Source organism: Bubalus bubalis, chromosome 24 (assembly GCF_019923935.1).
Source record: "Bubalus bubalis isolate 160015118507 breed Murrah chromosome 24, NDDB_SH_1, whole genome shotgun sequence".
Lineage (NCBI taxonomy): Eukaryota > Metazoa > Chordata > Mammalia > Artiodactyla > Bovidae > Bubalus > Bubalus bubalis.
In genome coordinates this window covers 16,424,265-16,447,579 of record NC_059180.1, presented here as the reverse complement: position 1 = coordinate 16,447,579, position 23,315 = coordinate 16,424,265, and the positions used below count along the sequence as shown (strand labels likewise).

Genomic DNA, 23,315 nt, shown 5'->3' with positions numbered 1-23,315 from the left:
GAAGTTCATGGTTCACGTATTGCTGAAGCCTGGGCTGGAGAATTTTGAGCATGACTTTACTAGCATGTGAGATGAGTGCAATTGTGCAGTAGTTTGAGCATTCTTTGGCATTGCCTTTCTTTGGGATTGGAATGAAAACTGACCTTTTCCAGTCCTGTGGCCACTGCTGAGTTTTCCAAATTTGCTGGCATATTGAGTGCAACACTTTCACAGCATCATCTTTTAGGATTTGAAACAGCTCAACTGGAATTCCATCACCTCCATTAGCTTTGTTCGTAGTGATGCTTTCTAAGGCCCACTTGACTTCACATTCCAGGACGTCTGGCTCTAGGTCAGTGATCACATCAACTCCAGGAGTTGGTGATGGACAGGGAGGCAAAGAGTCGGACACGACTGAGTGACTGAACTGAACTGATGTGAACTTCTATAGTAAAGTTCATTATATCATGTTATCTAATTTTGAAAATACCCCATTTATATTTTAATGGGAGCTGCATGTGGGAGCATTCATATTTTCTGATGTTTTAAATAACCCTATTTTCTTAAAAAAATAATAAATCATCCTATTTTCTGATGTTGCCTCTTTATTTTTCCTTCAAGACATTTTTTTCCTTCATAGAGATCCTACATCCTCTGATAATATAACTGTGAATGAAATATTTTCCTTTTTCTATTTCTACCAATAATTTTTTACAATAGCAAACTACCTCTTCCACAGTGAGCATTTCACATTTTAAAATCCTGGTGTAGGGTGTAAGGGTGACCGGACATCTAGATACCCTAGTCTCCTTCTTTCTCCATTCCTGGGCTGAAGGAAACATTTGAACATGTGGAATCCCAATGCCAGGGAGCCAGGACCATATCCACACCCCGCTAATGCTGGGTATCCTGGAGGTTGCAATCCTGCCCGTCCACCACCTGCCAACCCTCCCTTTCCTCCAGGCCCCTTTCCCACTCCCCCAGGAGCACCCCAGGGGAATCCAGCCTTTCGCCCTGGTGGGCCCTGTCATCCTGTGCCACAGCCAGGATATCTAGGGTGACAGCCCTCAGGTCCCTACCCTCCTCCATACCCACGACCTGGCCCTGGCATGTGTCCTGTGAATCCATTGGTTCCTGGTATAGTAGGACCAGGAATAGTGATTGACAGGAAGGTGCACAAGAAGGTGAAGAAAGCTCATAAAAAGCAGCAGAAACACCATAAGCATGGCAAGCCTCCTTCTCCTCTTCCACAGTGACTCTGACTGAATACAGGGCCTGGACCCTTCCCTCAAGTCCCTCCAGTTCAGCTCTTCCATCAAGCTTCAGATGCCATCTTGTACTGGGGGAAATTAACTCTTGCTACCCCTTCACCCCCACCCCTGCAATCTAATCCTCATTCTGCTGTGCAGCATTAACTGCTTCTAAGTCACTTCAGTCGTGTCCGACTCTGTGCGACCCCATAGACGGCAGCCCACCAGGCTCCCCCGTCCCTGGGACTCTCCAGGCAAGAACACTGGAGTGGGTTGCCATTTCCTTCTCCAATGCATGAAAGTGAAAAGTGAAAGTGAAGTCGCTCAGTCGTATCTGACTCTTAGCAACCCCATGGACTGCAGCCTACCAGGCTCCTCCATCCATGGGATTTTCCAGGCAAGAGTACTGGCGTGGGGTGCCATTGCCTTCTCCGGTGCAGCATTAACTAGCTAGGACAAATCGGAAAAGAATTGCCACGGGCTAAGAAAGGCCATCTTCTTTCTCACTGCTTGGATAGAACTTTTAGCTGATGAGTTTGACAGAACTGTTTTTTGAAGATGGTAAGATTTGAGCTAAATACTAAAGACAAGTCTAAGATCTGTAAAATGTGATTTTTTTTTTAACTTTCTTTTGTAATACTTATGATTGAGGAGATGCTGTGGACATTGAGTTATGGAAAGGAAAAACGACCTGTACCTTTCTTATAACTGTAGCATGCTGGCTCAGACGGTAAAGCGTCTGTCTGCAATGCAGGAGACCCCGGTTCAATCCCTGGGTTGGGAAGATCACCTGGAGAAGGAAATGGCAATCTACTCCACTACTATTGCCTGGAAAATCCCATGGACAGAGGAGCCTGGTAGGCTACAGCCCACGGGGTCACAAAGAGTCGGACACAACTGAGCGACTTCAATTTCACTTTCACTTTATTTCACTTTGGGTGATTTAGTAGCAAATAAACATTTCCCAGCAGGCAAAAAAAAATAATAATGACAAAATCCTGGTGTATTTGATAGACTCTCCAAAATACTATTTTATTTTGATTTCAAGGGAATGGCTTTAGTATTTAGAATGATGTTTGCTGTCAATGTTTGGCAAAGAAAACTTATCATCTCTAAGTAGTTTTATTTCTTTTAATTTCTTTTTTTTTTTAGTTTTTTGAAGAAGCTATTGAATTTCTTCAACTTACTTTTCTACATCAATTGATATGATCACATTGTTACTTTCCTTTAATGTAATGTAAAGAATTACATTGATTGAAAGTCACTCAGTTGTGTCCGAATTCTCCACGCCAGAATACTGGAGTGGGTAGCCTTTCCCTGCTTCATGGGATCTTCCCAACCTGGGGATTGAACCCAGGTCTTCCACATTGCAGGCAGATTCTTTACCAGCTGAGCCACAAGGGAAGCCCAAGAATACTGAAGTGGCTAGCCTTTCCCTTCTCCATCGGATCTTCCTGACCCAGGAATCAAACTGGGGTCTCCTGCATTGAAGGCAGATTCTTTACCAACTGAGTTATTGATATTAAACCTGTCATACGTTCCTGAAGTAAAGTTCTATCTGCTCAAATTATGTTATTCTTTTGATATACAATTTTATTTTGCTTGTTAGCTTTTTTTTTGAAGGGGTGATACAGAGTTTATTGAATTAGATTTTTTTATTTACAACTGAGATCACATCTACATACTATTTTGCTAGTCTACATGGGTACATTATTTCTAACAAGTTTAGACTTACAATGAATGGGCTCAATCATACAAAAATACATGCACACACTCACACTAATTGTTTTAAAACAAGTATGCCAGTAGTGCATACATTATAGTCCTCCTATAAAGCCAGCTTTGATTAAAAACCGCTAGTTTCAAAGATCAGTCTGATTTTGAAGATGAACCAAGATACACGAGGTATGATTCTAAAATCTATCTTAGCCATTTTGTACAGTTGCTATCTTACTGGACTATAGTATATATTTTTAAAAAGGATACTGATAAGGGGCACTATCTGGTATTAACTTTAACCAGACAGCTGACTGCCTCCTCCTCCCCACCAAAACCTTTGGCCAAGAGTTCTCCACTGTGAAGACTGAAAGGACCTGGTGATACTACAGCTCGGAGGTGACAGAAGCAGGGCCACGTCAACCTTTAATTCTACCACACTACGCAACTCACAAACGGTTCTGAGATTAGAACATTTACTGCCATACTCAAAACACAGACACGGAGAGTCAGCTAGAACAGAGGGGAAAGAAAGTCATAGGTGGGTAGGTAAGAAGGTAGACAAATGAAGAGTCAAGCTGCTCCGTCCAACACCTGTGTATGTGTGCTTTAACTAAACGAACTCAGGAGACCAATAGCAGTGGACCTACTCAATTCACCTTCCAAATCAGAAGAAGACTAAAAAGCTCAGGCTTGAGTTTTCTACTATGCATAGGTTCCCCCGGTGATGAGGAGCTCATAAGCAGGATGTCTACTCCTTCTGCACAACACAATGCAGGCACACAGCATGCCCAGCAGCTGAATAGCTGCAAATGCCAATGCTGCCCAGATAACATGCATCATGATTTCTTGTAGCTTCTTCACAACTAGAGCCTCACACCCTTCAGCACAGAGATCAGAGGGGTGGGCCAGGCTGCTGTTACAGCTGCTGGCTGTCTCTCTGCAACAACTAAGAGGGACGCTCTGGTTTTTGGTTTCTTTGAACCAGTCTGTATTTTCCCAGTCTGAATAGTTGTGAATTCCACAACAGTGCAGCTGTCTCTGAACAGAGTCAATGGCCCAGCTAACAGCATCAGGGTTGGTTCCATTGTAGGTCTTATACACCTTCTGAATGCTGCGATCAACTTCATTTTCCACCTTTGCTCGGTAAACATATCCCAAAACCACAACAACAACTTCTGTGACAAAACCCAAGAGTAGGATGATGACAAACGTGGCAAGTCCACAGCGGCTTTCCCGGATTGTGGCACAGCAACCAATTAGCCCAATAATGAAGAGCAGGGCCCCGACAGCTATGATCACCACAGCAGGGATGAGAGCGTACACATCTTCAAAGAAGTGGTCATAGTCGTCGTAAGTGATGAAGACATAGGCTCCGACATAGCATAAAATGCCAGCAGCTCCCCAAAAGATGAGGTTGAGAAACACCAGCATGGTCTTGGAGGAGGTGACGCCACACCAGTCCATGGTGCAGGCGGTCGGCTGCGGCCCTGCTCGGCGAGCGGGACGCGCTCACCGAGCGAGGTGGCAATGGCAACGGCGCCTCCCCACAGGGAACTGCACAGCCTTCGAGGCGTTCACCGCAGCCCCGGCGCCGTCGCGTACCCCAGCCCCAGCAAGCACCTCGCGCTGCTTGTTAACTTTTTATTTATAAGGTTTGCATCCAAATTGTGGAGAGATTGATCTACAATTTATTGGCTTGTGTTTTGTCTTTCTGTTTTTATTATTGTAATCTGTTTACTGGTTTACTATGTTTATCAGATTTTCATACTAATGTCATATTCCCTTCATAAAATAAAATGGAGTGTGTCCATCTTTTTCTATGACCTAGAATAGTTTAAGTAACACTAAAATTACCTTTAATTTCATCAATTTAAACTGTCTGATGACTCATCTTTGAAATCGCCAGGGCCTGGTGCCTTTACAAACAATTTTTACACATACAAAAAAGGGAATGTAACATAAATGTTAAGTCTGGAGACAGAACGAAGACCCAAGAGCCAAGTTAAGGTACATTTATAAATTACTCATCAGTGTTCCCAAGGTTCAGCGTGCGCACATTTGGCGGTGGGTTTCTGAGTTGTAAATAGATGTGTGTGAGGTTTAACCAAGACAAAGGCTGTGTCTGCAGACGTTCCAAAATATGCCTCTTCCTTTTCCCGCTTGTCCCAAGCTCCCCCTGATGGAAGGCTGCACTTGTGCCCCATCGTCTGCCCTTTGCTGTGTGGGGACCAGGGAGGCTTTGCAGGGCTCTAAGATGGGAAGTCCCCAATAAAAGCACGGCAGAAAGGGCTTAACGCTGGGAAGTGGATTTAATTAGCGTGATGTTACAGGTGAGGAAACTGAGGCACAGAGAGGGGAAATCCCTAGCCCAAGTTCACCCGGCCACAAAACAACGGCACAAATCCAAACCTAGGTCTTTCCAACTCTGGGCCTCTCAGTCACAGGATCTATCCAGCCTCCAAACCCCAGAATCTGGGAGAAACCCTGGCCCTCCGTAGCCCACTGGACCCCCAGCTTCTTGGGAGGCACATGCATCATCACTCCTTGTGCCCTGGCACCTCCCGCACCTGCCCCCGCATGAGTCACTCACCCTAAGCCAGAGTGAAAGAAGCCACCCCCTCCCCCCACCCCCCCACAGAGGAGTGCATTTCGGGTTCTGTCTTAGTCACCAGGTCTCTGGTTCCCACCCCTCCCCCGACAGCCAGGAGCCTCTGCTTCCCCAGCTAGAGCCACCAGGGCCACCCCCAGTGGGTTCGGGTCCCAAGTGTGGTGGGGGCTCGGTGGTGGGGCTGGTGAGGCCAGGACCTGAGAGGTGGGCAGGGTGGCTGGTGGGGGTGGGGGTACACCAGGCTCTCTAACCACTCCTCACTTCCTTCCACCTAAGTGAAAGCAGTGAACCCGCCAGGCAAACGCAGCCTCGGTGTTCATAACAGCTGGCACCTCTGGAGTGCTGACTTCAGCCAGGCTCTGTTCCAAGCCCTTTGGATCCATGAAGACATTTAGTCCTCATAAAAGCCCATGAGCTACTATGGTCCCTGTTTGATAGATGAGGCAACTGAGGCCCAGAGAGGGGAAGCGACTTGCCCAAGGTCACAGAGCCAGACAAGGACACAGGAGGGAATCCAACTCAGGTGGCCCATGGCCTGAGTCCAGGCACAGACTCACTATACGATCCTGCCTCTTTGGCCTGCTGACTTTCCCTGGCCCTCCCTTCCACGATCAGCATCCGCACCAACACTGCCCAAGGGCCCAGCAAGGCTGGGTCTTTGCCCTGGGGCCTCATCCGGTTCTTTCAGCTCAGACCAGCCAGAGCCCCTGAGAATGGCCTGCAGCTTCCTCTCAGTGCCAGGCTGCTCAGCCTCCAGGCCTTTGCAGGGGGCTTCCTTTATTTGAATCACCTGCCTCCTTCTCTCCACTGGACCAGTTCCCTCTCTGGTACATCTCAAGAGCAGGACATCTCCTCTGGGAAGCCCTCTGGGATACGCCCTTATAGAACTCCAAACTTCCCCTAGTGAGTCCGAAATTTGTCACGTTATTGCTGTGACCTTAGGCAAATTACTGAATCTCTCTAAGTCTCAGTTTACTCATCTACAAAATGGGGCCAACAACATCTCAAGGGGTTGTTCAAAGATGAAAAGATAAGCTGGGTAACCGGCTTAATGACAGGGCCTGGCCCACGGTGAATGTTCGTTACAGTGGGCTCATTTTTATGGCACTGATTTGTGGACACTGTTTTTGTGTCTGTCTCTCCCACTGGGCCGAGTGCATCGCAAGAGCAGAAATTCCAGAACCCAGCACAAGGCCCTCACCGGAGGCCATCTCAACACTTATCTGATTTATTGGATGAATGACTGAGGTCCAGCTCCCTGGTTGTGAATGGCAGTTAGAGCCTGCCTGAACAGGCAGGCTGGGCTTCTGTTGCAAGGAGAGGGGGACTATCTCTTTCTGGGCCTCAGACAAGTCACTTATGTTAACCTTTCAGTTACTCAGTGTCTCCACTGGCCATGTAGGGATAAACAGTCGTCCTACCTCCAAGGGCTCCAACCAGGATTAACAAATGGCTATTTATAAAGCACTTAAGGCAAGGCTGGCCACAGCAATGCTGCGTGAGGGTTGTTGGAATAAAAATAAGCTGCTACATCCCCTTCAAGCGTCCACATTTGGCCAGCTCTCACCCCCTGCCCCTGCTACCTCAAGGTCTAGGTCACAAGGCCCTTCCTTTCCGGGTCCCTTACTCCTTCACGCCATGCCCTGGTTGATCCATCACCCTTAAGGCCCTGCTCCCAGCTGACCCTCCACCCCAGATTCAGGGCTGGGTGTCCTGCTCCACGCCAGGCGCTCCCTGCAGGAGCAAAAATCACAGAATCCCGGAGCAGATGAAAAAAGTAAAACTTTGTTTTCTGGACCCAATTTTCTTGACTTGGACCCTTCCCACCCTCCCATGCCCCACCCTCCGCATCACCTCTGACACCACAATGGAGACGGGATCAGGGAAATCCAGTGTAGACTGGTGACTTTCAACCACAGTGAAGACTGAGTCCCATCCATTTTATGACAGTGGTCACGAGATTCTTACCCCATCATCTGCCTCTAGGCTGGGCCATGGCAACAGGGCCGGTGAGGGGTGGGTAGGAGACATAATGAAGCAGGGAGACAGGACTGGTCGAGCTGAGCTGGGGCCTGGCTGGTGCTTCTGCCCCACCCCCTCCCACCTGCCCTGGGGAGGGGATGAGCAGGAACGCTGTGGTTTCCCCTACAGCTTCAAGGCTTTCTTCTTTGGGTTCACTGTTGCTGAGGCTTCTCAACCCTCTGCTCGATGCCTGGTTGGTACCAGCCCTCAGCTACACGGTCACATCACCTCCAAGAAGCAAGAGCCTCCCTGCTGGCAAGCACCCCAGCTGTTCATCCCAGCTTCCTCTGTGTCCCCCTGGGAGCCCGCAGAAAGTTCTGGAAGGTCTTTTCTGTAGGCATAGGCCGTGGGCTACGCCCTCCCCCCAGAAATGCCCTCCTATTCCTTTCAAGCCCACGGTATACTTGTTAAATAATTCAAAGTTCAGAAAATCAATAATGTTTTTGTGTCAGTGTGGCCCAAATATTATATTTTTATTTGCCACACCTGGCAGCACAACTCAGAGGGAAGGGACTGGATTTGTCTGGAAGGACCCAGCCCAGAAAATCCAGTTGAGAAGGTTTCTGGTTTCCTTCTTCCTCAAAGACCCCAAACTCCTTGGGGGGCTGCCTTTCCTTCCTTTCCTTCTGCCCTCTTCCCACCCAATCCTCGCCCCTGGATGGGTTCCCCAGGAGAGGGAGGGAAGAACCCCCGCAAGGCTCCCCATCAGCTCAAACTCTCCCTGTCCATCCCCTTTCTGGATCGGATACATTTCCTCACCTGCTAGCAAGGAGAAAACCTTTTCTCCCACTTGGCCTCCCCTCCCCGATCCCTTCTGGGCCACACCTGGCACAGTCCTTTGAACCGGCAGTTTGGGCTCAGTCTCCATTCCCAGCTGCCTTTGTGTGTGTGGTGGGGGTGGGGGGAGTGGTAGAAAACAACACACTGTCTGTTGCCTCACATGAGCAGGCCACCACAAATCAACCCCTGCAACGCCTGCACACCATCCTGCTCTGCACACATCCTCCCCTCTGAGTCTCCCTACAACCTGCCCATTTGACAGATGAGGACACTGAGGCTCAGAGAAGTCAGGGCCTCGCCCCAGGTCACACAGCTGGTGAGTGGTGAGCCGAGGTCTCTTTCAAGGACTTCAGGGTTGCCCAGAGTGAGCTCTCGCCTCCTCGGAGAGCTGGGCTCCCCGCAGAGGTGATCAAGCCCTGCGGGGAGGGGCTGAGTGGCTGAGGTTCCCAGCCTCTTAGCCCACGAGGTCTGTTCACACAGGAGCTGGTGCTGCAGCCGTCTGGTGAAGCCTCATCCCACCCCCTGCAGCTGGGGCCTCGAGTGACATTTCCTCTCTGAGGATCAGCCACCACCTTGGGGCTTGGGGAGAGGTAGGAAGAAGGCCCCTTGAACCTATGGGAACTTGGAGAAACCTGTGTGTGGGGCTCAGGAGCAGACAAGCCCCCTTTCGGAAGCAGTGCCGACATTCAGCAAGGTCCTGGGAAAGTCATTTCATGACTCCAAGTCTCAGTTTTCTCATCCCCAATAGGATCAACAATACTTGCTACATCACAGAGCTGAAGGAAGGGTTAAAAACGGCCTTAAATAATATAGAGACTTTCCTGGCGGTCCAGTGGTTAAGACCCCACACTTCCAAAACAGGGGATGCAGATTCGTCCCCTTCTCCTCCTTCCTTCAATCTTTCCCAGTATCAGGGTCTGGGAAGAAACTGAGGCAGAGGGAATTCCCGGTGGTCCAGTGGTTAGGACTCAGCACTTCCACTGCTGTGGGCTTGAGTTCAATCCGTGGTTGAGGAACTAGGATTCTGTAAGCTGTGCAGCATGGTCGGAAAAAAGGAAAGAAACCAACTGAGGCAGACAGATGAAGTCACTCACTCAAGGTCACTGAGGTCACAGTAATTCTCAGGGCTCAAGGCTCTTCTGTGTAAACCACGCAGCACAGAAGTGCTCAAAAAACCTCCACATCAAGAATCACCACCTGAAACGGCCCAGGAAAAGAAAGATGTTAACAAGTGGACCAAAAATCCAGAAACAGGCCCAGGGAATTTAGTAATAAGATATGGCACAATTTCAGATTATATGTATAATCTATAGACAGAAAAAATAGATTATTTCATAAATGGCATGGGGACAAGATTTAGCCACCCGGAAAAAAATTATGAGACTGCTCCATACTTCATACTTTACAGTAGCATAAACTACATCCAAGATTTAAGTGGAAACAATAAAACATCAACAATACTAAAATATATCGTCAGAAAAAATGTTTTTCTCTCAGTGTGGGAAAGGTCTTACTATGACACAGAACCTAGAGGTCATAAAATAGGAGATGGATAAACTCACCTGTGTAACGATAAGAAACTTCTCACGGCAAAGCCTAGGATAAATGACGATAAATGTCATAAACACCTGGGGACACAGGTGGTCCATGTTGTGAAGGCTCATCAAGCAGCACACTTCTGATTTAACACCAGGTATTTTATACATTGAGAAGGGCCTGGCAACCCACTCCAGTATTCTTGCCTGGAGAATCCCCATGGACAGAGGCGCCTAGTGGGCTACAGCCCATGGGGTCCCAAAGAGTCGGACATGACTGAGTGACTAAGCACAGCACAATATGTTGTACGTTTTTATTTAAAAAAAGGGAAATGACAAATCGGGACAACATGTTTGCTCCTCGTATCGTAGATGAAGTGTCTTTTCCCAATATGTAAAAAGTTCTGAGAAATAAATAAGAAAGACTACTCAAAAATTTGGCAATGGACAAGTCACAGAAAAGAGTATACAAATGACTCTTAAAGACATGAAAAGATGCTCAACTTTTTCTTATAATAAGAGAAATGCAAACTACAAGTACAGTTAGATGCCAATTTTTAACTGACAGTTTGGCAGAAGATGAAAGAGTTCTATCGCACTGAGTTGGCAAGGATGTGGGGAGATAGGCGCTGTGGATACCGCTTGTGGGAGTGTCAACTGCCCTCCTCCCCCAAAGGGGAATTTGGCAATATCTATCAAAATCACACTTGCTCGTTCATTTTGATCAAATGACTCCACTTCTAGGGATTTGTTATACAGAGATACTCCCACGAATAAGGTCGTTATTGCCTCTCAATGTGTGTAAAGTAAATTACTGGAAACAATCTAAGTGGCTATCACTAAAGAACTAAAGTACATCCATATAGTGACAAACTATGGATCTGTTAAAAAAAAAAAAAAACAAAGAAGGAGCAAAATTTGGGGATATGCACAGAACAATCTCTAATACACTGTTGCATGAAAAAAGCAACATGCAAAGAACATATAGAATTATACCGTTTATATAAAAAAGGATGGGTGGATAATATGCACATACATGTATTTGCTTATATATGTGTGAAAGATCTCCGGTAACGTAACACCTACCATGCCTTGTGTCAAGAACTTAGTGGCAGGGTATGGGGTAAAAGAGGAAGACTTTCCACTGGATCCCCTTTAGTACCTTTGGGATTTTGAAGCACAAAAAATCTAATACCTATTTTTTTTAACTTTTTATTTTGTATTAGGGTGTACCTGATTAACCAGAGAAGGCAATGGCACCCCACTCCAGTACTCTTGCCTAGAAAATCCCATGGACGGAGGAGCCTGGTAGGCTGCAGTCCATGGTGTCTCTAGGAGTCGGACACGACTGAGCGACTTCACTTTCACTTTTCACTTTCACGCATTGGAGAAGGAAATGGCAACCCACTCCAGTGTTCTTGCCTGGAGAATCCCAGGGACGGGGGAGCCTGGTGGGCTGCCGTCTATGGGGTCGCACAGAGTTGGACACGACTGAAGCGACTTAGCAGCAGCAGCAGCATACCTGATTAACACTATTGTGATAGTTTCTGGTGAACAGAGAAGGGACTCAGCCCTACATATATATGTATCTAATACCTATTTTTTTTAAACATATTAAATTTTTATTTTAAAACTCTGAAAATAAAATAAAACAGGGGAGGCTCTACCCTACTCTGGCCTGTGATTGCCACACGGTAACACCAAGCCAGTCTTGCTAGACCTCTCGTGCTTCTAGAAGAAGTGGGAACTGAACTTCATATGGAAATTACCTGTGTTCTTCATGGTGGTAACAGCGCAGAGCCCACTGTGACACTCTCGTTGCTTGTTTCTTCCTTAGTTACAGAACTCTGATGTGAAGTCACGATGTGATCACATTAAAAAAAAAAAAAAAGTATTTCCTGGCCTCCTTTGCCATTAGGATTAGCTAGTGAAACAGAATCTGTGGTCTCCCTGAGTGGAGATACACAAAATCTGGAATAGGGGCTTTGAGCTGGTGGGAGAGGAGCCCATTTTGCCTGACCCAGCCCGTCTTCTTCCTGCTGAAGCACAGAGGTGAGTACTGCCAGCCATCTTGTGACTCTGAGGATGGAGCTAAGAGCTGACGATGGTAACACAGACATACAGAAGGAAGCTGCGTTCTCGGTAATGCTGTGGAGCTGGCACACCTCCTTGGACTGGGCCTACTTGCCTTGTAGGGCACATTCACGTAGTAGACATGGCAGGTTCACATGTGTACGTGACCATTTTCTAGACTACAATAGTGGAAATTCTTGTTTGAACAAAATCAGCATAATCACAACAATTTTTTTCAACAGTGGAAAAAAGTCTTGGAGAATAGGGTATCTTTCTCTAATTTGCATAAAGAATTAAGATTATTATTTGCCTAAGCTACTATAGTCAGGTCTCAATCAAATGTAAATCCAACTAACCCAGCAACTAATTTTTAAAAATTAAATAGAAAAAAATCCACCCTAAAATTCATATGAAATCTCAAGGAACCCTGAATAGCCAAAACAATCTTGATAAAGAATGAATTTAGAAAACTCATACTTTCTGATTTCAAAATTTATTACAAAGCTACAGTAATCAAAACAGTGTAGTACTGCCATAAAGATGGACGTATAGATCCATGAAATAAAATAAGTCCTCACATATACGGGCAAATGATTTTCAACAAAGTTGTTAAGACCATTCAATGGGAAATGGATAGTCTTTTCCATAAATGGTATTAAGAAAGGTGGATATCCACACGCAAAAGAATAAAACTGGGGACTTCCCTGGTGGTCCAGTGGTTAAGAATACACCTGCCAATCCAGGAGACACAGTTTTGATCCCTGGTCCAGGAAGATTCCACAAGCCAAGGGGCAACTAAACCCATGTGCCTAGAGTGCATGCTCTGCAACAAGAGAAGCCACCACAATGAGAAGCTACCACAGCGAAAATCCAGCATAGTCAAAAATAAATAAATACAAATCTTTTAAGAAGTAGAATAAAGTTGGGCCTTTACATAAGGCCCATATATATAATTTACCATATACAAAAATTAATTCAAACTGGATAAAATACCTAACACTATAAAAACTTCTAGGAAAAAATATAGGGGAAAAGCTTCATGAATCGGATTTGGCAATGAATTCTTGAATATGATACCAAAAGCACAGCAACAAAAGCAAAAAAAAGATAAAAGGGACTACATCAAACTTAAAAGGTTCAGCATCTCAAGAGGCATAATCAACAGAGTGAAAAGGCAACCTACAGAATGGGAGAGAATATATAAAGAATCCCACAACTCAACAGCAAAAAAACAATAGCCAGATTTTTAAAATGAACCAAAGTCTTGAATAGACATTTCTCCAAAGATGATACACAAATGGCCAATATGCATCATTAATCATTAGGGGAATGCAGAAAAATCACAATGAGATATCAGCTCACAGTTATTAAGATGGCTGCTCTAAAGAAGATTTTTTTTTTTTAATCAGAAAATAGGGAATTCTCTGGCAGTCCAAGTGGTTAGGACTTGGTGCTGTCGCTGCCCATGGGCCCCAGTTCGATTCCTGGGTAGGGAACTAAGTTCCTGCAAGCCACGTAGGACAGCGAGAAAGCAAACAAATAAACAAAAAATAATAAGTGTTGGGGAGGAGGTAGGGAAATTGGAATCCTTGTGCACTGTTGGTAGGAATGCAAAATGGTGCTCCATTATAGAAAATAATATGCCAGTTCTTTAAAAAATTAAAAATAGAATTAGCATACTGCTGCTGCTGCTAAGTCGCTTCAGTCGTGTCCGACTCTGTGCGACCCCATAGACGGCAGCCCACCAGGCTCCCCCGTCTCTGGGATTCTCCAGGCAAGAGTACTGGAGTGGGTTGCCATTGCCTTCTCCAAGAATTAGCATATGATCCATCAATTCACAATAGCCAAGAGGGGGAAGCAACCATCCATCAACAGATGAATGGATGAGCAAAATGTGGTGTATACATACAATGGAATATAATTCAGCCTTTAAAAGGAAGGAAATCAAAGGCTTCTGGGGTAAAGAATCCGCCTGCCAATACAGGAGACATGGATTCGATCCCTGGTCTGGGAAGATCCCACATGCCTCAAGCAACCAAGCCTGTAGGCCCAGTTATTGCACCTGTGCTCTAGAGCCCAGGAGCTGCAACTGCTGAAGTCCACGCGCCCGAGAGCCTGTGCTGTGCAACGAGAGGAGCCACCGCAATGAGAAGCCCCGACACCACACAGAGGAGCAGACCCTACTCACCACAACTACAGAAAAGACCTTGCAGCAACCAAGACCCAGCACAGCCAAAAATAAATACAATTATTGAAAAAAAAAAAAAAGGAAGGAAATCATGTCTCATGCTACAACATGGATGAACCTCGAGGACATTACGCTAAGTAAAACAAGACCATCACAGAGGGACAAATACTGTATGACTCCACGGATATGAGATCGCTCAAGCCAAATGCATAGAAACAGAAAGTAAACTGGTGGTTGCCAGGGGCTGGGGGAATGGGAATGGGGAGCTGTTTGATGGGCCTAGTTTCGGTTTTGCAAGGTGAAAATATTCAGGGGACCTGTTGTACAACAACGTGAATTTATTTAACACTACTCAACTGTACACTTAGAAATGGTTAGGATGGTGATCTTTCTGTTACATGTGTTTGTTTGTTTGTTTTAACTACAAGTTTAAAAAAAAATTAAACACCGTAGTGGGTCAGCAGGTTGCCATCCTTCTCTTAGACAGTGCTTCCCTGAGGCTGGATGTATTAGGACTGCAAGAGCCGTGGGGAACTTGTCTCTTAGGGGCTCATATGCTTGTCTGAGGCTCTCTCTGTCTGTCTTTATTGAATTTGCTATAATATTGCTTCTGTTTTATATTTTGGCTTCTTGGTTACAAGGCATGTGGGATCTTAGCTCCCTGACCAGGGATTGAAGCCATACCTCCTGCGTGGGAAGACAAAGTCTTAACTGCTGAACCACCAGGGAAGGCCCTTAAGCTCCCTTTTAATTCATTCATTCAACAGTACTAATTGAGCACTTATTCTGTGCCAATATCTATGCCAGGCCCTGGAGTGACAGAGATGAAGTAGCTCACAGTCTAGAGAGGGGACAAATGATAAATGCCAACTGCATAAAAAGATCAGTGTTATTGACTTTTCAGCCAATTCAGGGGGACGACAGGAACCAGGGTGACTTTGAGGGGGGACATGATTACTTGAAGATCCAAATGATGGAAGGAGGGGGCCATGTGAGGACATGGGAGAAGGGCTCCTGGCAGAAGGAAGGGCAAGTGCCAAGACCCAGGGGCAGAAATGAGCCTGGCCTGTTTGGGGAGGATGAGGCAGGAAGGCTGCGTGACTGACTCAGAGAGCAAGGGGGAGGTGAATGGTTAAAGTACTGGCAGCAAGCCCACGTATACGAAACAGAGAAAAAGCAGTGTTTTATCAGCATAAACTCTTTTTTTAAAATCAGCATAAACTTGATTTGGGAGTTCAGATATATCATTAGATTTTATGGCAAAAATATATATTGTAAAACCATTATCCTTCAATTAAAAATAAATTTAAAACAACAACAAAAATACCAGGCAAAAATAAATTATAACAATAATTTTGTCTTAGAGAAAGACTGGGTCAACAGACACCCCTCATAGTCTGCTGTTTACCTCAATACATCCACTGTCTGCTGAATCTCTGAACTAGTTCCTCGGGAAAATTTAAAAACCACTGATCTGCGTGGGTCCCATCGCCCCCAGTCAGCCGCTGGGTGTACTGAGGCCCGGAGCAGAGAAGGAGCTCCAAGTAAGGCCAGGGGAGAGCAGGAGTTAGGCCTGAAGGTGAGGCGCACCTCTCCCCAGTATGGGCTCGGTGGGCACGGGAGAGGAAGCAGGCCACAGCCTATGACCCTTACTTTTGTGGTAGGAGCTATGAGTAGTGGGACACTGGAAGGCCCTGAACCCACTTCCAATATGGGGAGAAACCTCTCCCTCACCTACCCCCACAGCCTGGGCACAAGTGTGGGGCCTAGGAGGGACAGTTGAGGGTCAAGCTAGTGGCCTGCTGGCAGGGCTGGGAGTGTCTGAGCACAGACACTTGTGCTGAGACCTTTCCCTCACTTCCTGCTGGTTTTCCAAGCCCGCCTCGGCCCTCTGCCATGATCCTCTGGGCCTGGCTCCCCGTCTAGTGCTTCTCTTTGAAGCCAAGAGTCTCCCTTGGTTTCTGTTGCTTGTTGTCAGGAACTCTGCAGGATCTGGAGGGTCTCCCAAGCTGTGGGGCTTCCATCATCAGTCCTGTAGCTCCTTCAACGGCCGCTTGGGTCTCAGCTCTGCTACTGACTGGCTATGTGGTCTGGGAGAGGCAACCTCGGGCTCTGCCAGGCTGGGAGGGACATTGGCAGAGCAAGTAAAGGGCTCTCAGTCACTGACTGGCTCTGGGTTTCCTAAAACTCAGTTCTGAACCCACATTCAGGATCTTTACCATATCCAGAACTGCCTGGACTCAGTCTTCCCATTTTTCTTTAAAATGACTTCCTTTTAAAACTTAAATTCAGGGACTTCCCTGGTGGTCCAGTGGTTAGGACTCCATACAAGGGGTACTGTACTGCAAGGGGGTACAGGTTCATTCTCTGATTGGGGAACTAAGATCCCACAAGTTGCACAGCACAGCCCAAACAAAACAAAAAACTCAAATTCGTTTACAAGTCAACTATGTGCTATATTCCTAAATGGAAAACCTGTATTAATTTCCTCAAACAAAAGGAAACCCTAAAAGATAAATCCATCAAAATCAAAATGATTAAATTCTATCCAGCTGTCTTCACAGGGCATGGAGCTTGAGGCTTCCTCTCACTGCAAAAGGGAGATCAGCAAGTGTCCAGGTTGGATGACATCATCGACTCAGTGGACATGGGTTTGAGCAAATTCTGGGAGATAGTAAAGAACAGGGAAACCAGCGTGATATGGTCCATGGGGTCACAAAGAATCCGATGTGACCAAACAAAGCAAGTGTCTAAGGGTAATTAACAGCACCCAAAGAGCCTTTCTCCATAGCCATAATCAGAATTGAGGAGAAAATTACTCTCTTTCCCCAGGATTTAAGGTGAGTTGATGACGCTGCTGAAGGAGGGCATGGCAGCCCACTCCAGTATTCTTGCCTGGGAAATCCCATGGACAGAGGAGCCTGGTGGGCAGCAGTCCATGGGGTTGCAAAAGAGTTGGACATGACTTAGTGACTAAACAAGGACAATGCTGCCACTGTTTAAAACAGGTGCATATACGGTGAACCTAGACATTGGCAACGACCAGTCTAATCCAACCAGAGTCCTGTTACGTCAGCAGTTCCTTCAGAGTGACCTTGGGCAGGTCGTTCAACTTCTCTGTGCCTCAGTTTCCCCCTCGCTAGAATAGGATAAATAACAGAACCCACTTCCTCAGGGTGCTGTGAGGATTAAAGCCGTGAATAGGAAAACCTGCAATGGAGAAAGGGTCGAGAAATCCCTTGAAATAGATAAGCCCACCGCGTTATAGGCGGGACTCCTGAGGAGCAGGTAGGGGAATGGAGGAGCTCAGAGCATCTGGGAGCCCCCTTTCCTCAGCCCCTCACCAGCCCCAGCCAGCCTCACCCCACCCCGCGCGCTCTCTCTGCCCCTCACTCGCCCCATTTCCCACCCCCCAACCCCAAGCCCCTGCTCCAGCCAGGAGACTTGGTTGAATTCTCACAGGAACCCCGAGAGGGAGGCGGGTTCATCAGGCCCAGTCCCCAGAGGGTAGGGCTGAGCCCCGAAGGGGTGACATAATTCCTGCCAGTCTCTGCGTGCAGCAGGGCCGGGAGGAAGAGGCGGTGGATTCTGGGCTCCCCCATCCCCCATCCAGCCCGCGCCCCCCACACGCACTTTATCTCTAGGCGGCAGCAGCTGAGCCTCCTGGTATCTCTCTGATCCCCCAAATTTCCGGTTCCCCAAAGACAACTCAGGATGTGGGGAGGGAGGGGCAGGGAGAGGAGGAGGGAGACAGAGAACCAGAGAGAGAGAGAGAGACAGGGCAGAGAGACAGACGAGAGAGAACAGCTTCAAGACAGAAAAGCAGATTGAGGCCCGCAGAGACGGAGACAGAGAGTCAGACACGGGACAGGGACCCAGAGGCACCCAAGACAAGAGGAGATGGGAGGGCATAAGTGGAAAGTGGCAAGTGGCTCAGGGAGACAGGGGGCCGGAGTCAGAGCCTGGGGTGCAGGGTGTTAGGGGGGGACCTGGAAACAGAAGGCAGGCCTGAGAGCCAGTGGGAGAGAGTAAGAGGAGCTCAGAGGCCCCGCCAGGGCGCACGAGGAGGCAGACAGGGATCCCTAGCCTGGAGGCAGGAGGGGCTCTGAGTCCCCGTCTCATGCAGAGCTCAGAGGACTCCCAGCCCCAACAGGGCCACAGATAGTCCAAATATCCACTCCTCAGGCTCACGTAGTCTGTGTGTCCTCGATAAGAGGGACTCAGCTCAGGCCCAGCTGCTCACAGCCCTGCATCTCTCTTCTAGATTCAATTACTCATCTCCCCAGAGCTAGCAGCCCATTTGAAGTTCTGCCAGGGAGTGAGTTCTGAGTGGCCTTGTCTACCCGCTGAGAGACAGAGGTGGACAGAGAGGCTGAGGGGGGATTTGGTGGGTACAGATGGAGGCACTCAGGAACAGGGGTTGCTTGGACCACTCGGTCAATCCCCTGCTTGGTCTGAGCCTCAGTTTCCTTATTTGTAAAACGGTGATAATGAGCAGAACTTACTCAGGGTCACAGAAGCCACCGAACATATGTGAAGTGTGTGGCATCTTGCGTGGCCTATGTCAGTGCCTGCAGGTGGGCCTTGTTGAAAGTCGATGATCCACAGCATCCTGTCTAGATGAGTCAGGGCCCTTTCATTTGCAAATGACAAAAACCCAGCTGGAGCCGAGCCAAGTGAGGGGTGGTTATTAACTCCGGTAACTGAGCAGTTCATGGGTGGCGCCAGTTTCAGGAACGAATGGATCCAGGACCTCAACCCACAGTCTCAGAAGCCTTTTTCCCCCTACCTGGCGCTGCTCACCTCTGTACTACCTTCTCCCTCACATGTGCCCTTCACATGGTGGCCCCTGGCAGCTCCAAGCCCACATCCTCCATGTTGAGGGGTCCCAGGAGAAAGAGAAAGCGACAGCCTTAGTTCCAAAAGTTTTAGCAAAAGTCCCTATGCCAATGATTTTTATAATTATTTTTATTTATTTAGGTTGCACTGGTCTTCCTTGCTGTGAGCAGGTTTTCTCTAGTTGCATCGAGCGGGGGCTACTCTTTGTTGCGGTTCGCAGGCGTCTCATCACTGTGGCTTCTCTTGTTGTGGAGCACAGGCTCTAGGCACATGGGCTTCAGTAGTTGCAGGACTCGGGCTCAGTAGCTGTGGGGCCTGGGCTTAGTTGCTCTGCAGCAAGTGGAATCTTCCTGGACCAGGGATTGAACCCATGTCCCATGCATTGGCAGGTGCATCCTTAACCACTAGACCACCCGGGAAGTCCTGCCAAGCAGAATTTATTCTCTGTGGAATTTCTCCTTTGCTTTGCCTCTCTCTTTTCACCTTCTGCACCAACTTTTAGGGGCTTCCCTGGTGGCTCAGACATGAACTTCTAATATGGCCTCCCTCCCTCCCTTCCAAAGTAGGCCCTGCTTTCATAGGTAACTTTGGGATTGCTGTGTGACCTGAAGCAAATCACTTAACTTCCCTGAGTCTATTTCTCTTCTCTACAAGAGGGGCTTCCTCATACCTTGTAGACAGGAGTGTTGTGAGATTCGGTGAAATCATGAGTGTGGTTCTCAAAAAATGTGAGAACCCCAAATGTGTGATGTCATCCCAACCACCATCTTCCCTTCTACCAGCAATAGCCCCTAATTTTCTTTCGGCGCCTTCCCCATTGCCAACCCCTCAGAGAGGAACATAGGACCCAGGCCCAAATCAGTCAGTTTATGGCATTCTCCCAGCCAATGATTGGTTCAGGCAGTCTTGTATGTGTGTGCTAAGTTACTTCAGTCATATCTGATTCTTTGAGATCCCAAGGACTGTAGCCCGCCAGGCTCCTCTGTCCATGGGATTCTCCAACCAAGAATACTAGAGTGGGTTGCCATTTGCTTCTCCAGGGGATCTTCCTGACCCAAGGATTGAACACACGTCTTTAATGTCTCCTGAATTGACAGGCAGGTTCTTTACCACTAGTGCCACCTGGGAAGACCAGGGAGTCTTGCGACCCAAGCTAAGGTCATTAGAGTAAGTTTACGGCTTTTGTTGGAGATGCTGGGACATCCCTCCCTTCCCCCACACTGCCCCAAGGCTAGAAATTGGAAGGACATATTCCCTGCAGCTGCTCAAATCATCACATTACCACAAGGGAGAGAAAACAAAATCAGTGGAGAAAGGAGAGATGAAGAGGAACTAGAAATTGGTGGTGATACTTAAGCCTCTGACTCCAGCCATACCTGAGTTCCAACCTTCTCAGCAACAAGGGATTCCATTCTTTTACTTTCAGGGACACCTTGTGGGGCTAGGGACCCCAGAATGAGAAGGTTTTAAAACTTAAGTTCAGGACTTCCCTGGTGGTCCAGTGGCTAAGACTCCTCACTCCCATCGCAGGGGGCCTGGATTCGATCCCTGGTCAGGGAATAGATCTCACCTGCTGCAACTGAAGATTCTGCATGTCACAGATAAAAAGATTCCTGCATGCCACAACTAAGACCTGGCACAGCCAAATTAATAAATAAGTTCTTTTTTTTAAAATCATGCTTTAAGTAATTAGCCTCCAATTAAAATAAATAAATTTGTATTAAAAAAAAAAACAAACCCAAAACTTAAGTTCAACATCCTCAAAGATTCCCAAAGCCCAGAAATCTCGTGGCAGAGTTAGGATTCAAACTTCAGTCTCCTCACTTGTATTCCAGGGCTCTTGCCACCAAACTTGGTTCTTTTTCTGGAATTCTTGCTCATCAGCTCCAAGACTAATAATACCAAGTAAGTAAAGCAAAAGTTAAGAAAAATACAGAAGTATTTCCCTACAGGGTTGAGGAGGAAGATAGGCACAGGACAGATGGGTTACCAGCCATAAAGTGTGCACCCAGGTGTCTCTGAGGGGTAGTTAGAAGGTGAAGAAAAAGGTGAGTTTCACACATTGATCACCAGCCCAGGCTGGCCTGATTGTGGCTGGGATTTGGTGGAAATGAGAGGAGCCATGGCTATCCACTAGCAATCGTTTTGTGGCAAGTGAAAGAAAGCCTGGCTCAAACTGGCTTAACTGGAAAAAGAAAAAGATAAACTCATTAAGGAGTAATGCCTTCAGGCACAATGGATCATTGGATCTGGGAGTTTATACAGCTATTAGGATTCAATTTTTATATTTTTATTTCTGTTGACTCTGCTTTCCTCTCCAGAGTCTTCATTCTCAGGCAGGCTTCTTCCAAGTGGAAGCCTGCAAAAGCTCTAGGTCAATGTCTTATGGGCTTAACACCCCCAGTGGACAACCTACTAGGAACTCTTCCCCATTAGTTCTACCCAAAGTCTCAGGAATGTGTCTCATTGGCCTAAATTTGGGCATGTGCCCTTCTATCAACCAATGACTGTGGTCAGGGGGTGGGATATAATGAATGATTGGCCAGTTCTGGGTCATAGGCCCATCTAAGACTTCAGTTCCACCTGAGCCACATAGACATTTCAAATCCAGGTGGCATCATTGAAAGAAGGCATGGATACAGACAAGGAAAAACAAAAGAGATCTTCTGTAGACATTAAAAAGGTGACCAGCAAAATGCCAATAACTTTTTAAAGGTTCTGAAGCCAAATATATGTGGGGAGTACTAAGTTAGACAAAGAGTCACAGGAGCCCTCAGAGCCAGGAACTCATCAAAGTGCATCCAACCCTGCCAGAAGGATTCAGAGAAGGCGGTTTTCCCAAACTCTTCTGAATGCAGAATGCTTTCTTGAGAAGCTTCTCCCAGGATTTATGGGCCACACAGTGCATTTTGAGAAAAACGGGATTGCCCCAAGCTCTTTATTTATGGCTACACTGGGTCTTTGTTGCTGCATGCAGGCTTTCTCTAGTTGCAGAGAGCGGGGCTACCCTCTAGTTGAGGTGAGCAGGCTTCTCATTGCAGTGACTTCTCGTCGCAGAGCACGAGACTCTAGAGCACAGGTTCAATAGTTGTGATGCATGGGCTTAGTTACTCTGCTGCATGTGGGATCTTCCTGGACCAGAGATCGAATCTATGTCCCTTGCGTTGGCAAGTAGATTCTTAACCATTGGACCACCAGGGACGTCTCAGCCCAAGTTCTTGTAGCAGGCACTGACAAGGCCTTGTCGGTCTGTACCTCCTCACCATTTCAGAGTGCAGTGGCCCACGCATCTGCCAGAACCTGCCTTCCTCTGTTCCAGGCTTGCTGGGGCCACGGAGCCCACTGTGTCCACATAGGTGGGAGGCCAGAAGTTCTAGAGAATAAACAGCCCCGGCTTCTCCTGGAACTGCCCTCAGTGGTAACTAGTGGGAGATGTTGTCAAACACCTCAGCTCCCTCCCAGGGCAGCATGGCTCACACCTACCCACTACACTAGGCTCCCAGCCCGCCCCCGCTCCTCTCCTCACCAGGCTGTTGACTGCAGGGGAACTGGCTCTTTCATACACCCTTTGTTAGCTGCCATCTCTTTCCTATCTCACTTTCCTGTCATTGTTTTTGGGGCCACCTCCCAAATAAACTAGTTCACTGGGACCCTTGTCTCAAGGACTGCTTCTGACACTAAATCGAGAGAGCTGTTACCTCCTGATGGCCTTTTTCCTTTTATTATTATTATTTTTTAATGTTTAATTTTATGGTGGTGGTGGTTTAGTCACTAAGTCATGTCTGACTCTTGCAACCCCATGGACTGTAGCCCACCAGGTCCCTCTGTTCTAGGGATTCTCCAGACAAGAATACTGGAGTGGGTTGCCATTCCCTTCTCCAGTGGACCTTATATATTTCCCTGATGGCCGGACTTCCCTTAAGACTTTTAATTATATTTGTTTTATATTTATTTGGCTGTGCCAGACCTTAGTTGCGGCATGCAGGCTCTTTAGCTCTTTAATCTTCCTTGCGGCATGAAAGATCTCTAGTTGCAGCACTTGGGGTCTTCCAGTTGAGGCATGGGGAATCTTAGCTGTGGCATGTGGGATCTAGTTTCCTGACCAGGGGTCAAACCCCAGGCTCTCTGCATTGGGAACGTGGAGTCTTAATCATCAGGGAAGTCTGGACCATCAGGGAAGTCCCCAAACTCAGGAGAGTGGTTGTACACCTATGTATCTGACCTTGCTTAAAAACAAGACATTATACATATCATGAAGGCCCTCTTGAACCCCTTCCCAGGAGCCCTCCCACTCTGGCCTGTGGTAACAACCACTCTCATGA

At 47.3% G+C, this 23,315-nt stretch overlaps 1 protein-coding gene across 1 annotated transcript; it reads right to left on the bottom strand.

Annotated features, from left to right (window-relative positions):
- Positions 1 to 2,854: 2,854 nt before the first annotated feature.
- Positions 2,855 to 4,445, bottom strand: LOC102390485 (tetraspanin-3-like). The gene has a single exon (XM_044935585.2). The coding sequence runs from the start codon at positions 4,410 to 4,412 to the stop codon at positions 3,651 to 3,653; it is 762 nt and encodes a 253-aa protein (XP_044791520.2). The 5' UTR covers positions 4,413 to 4,445; the 3' UTR covers positions 2,855 to 3,650.
- Positions 4,446 to 23,315: the final 18,870 nt, after the last annotated feature.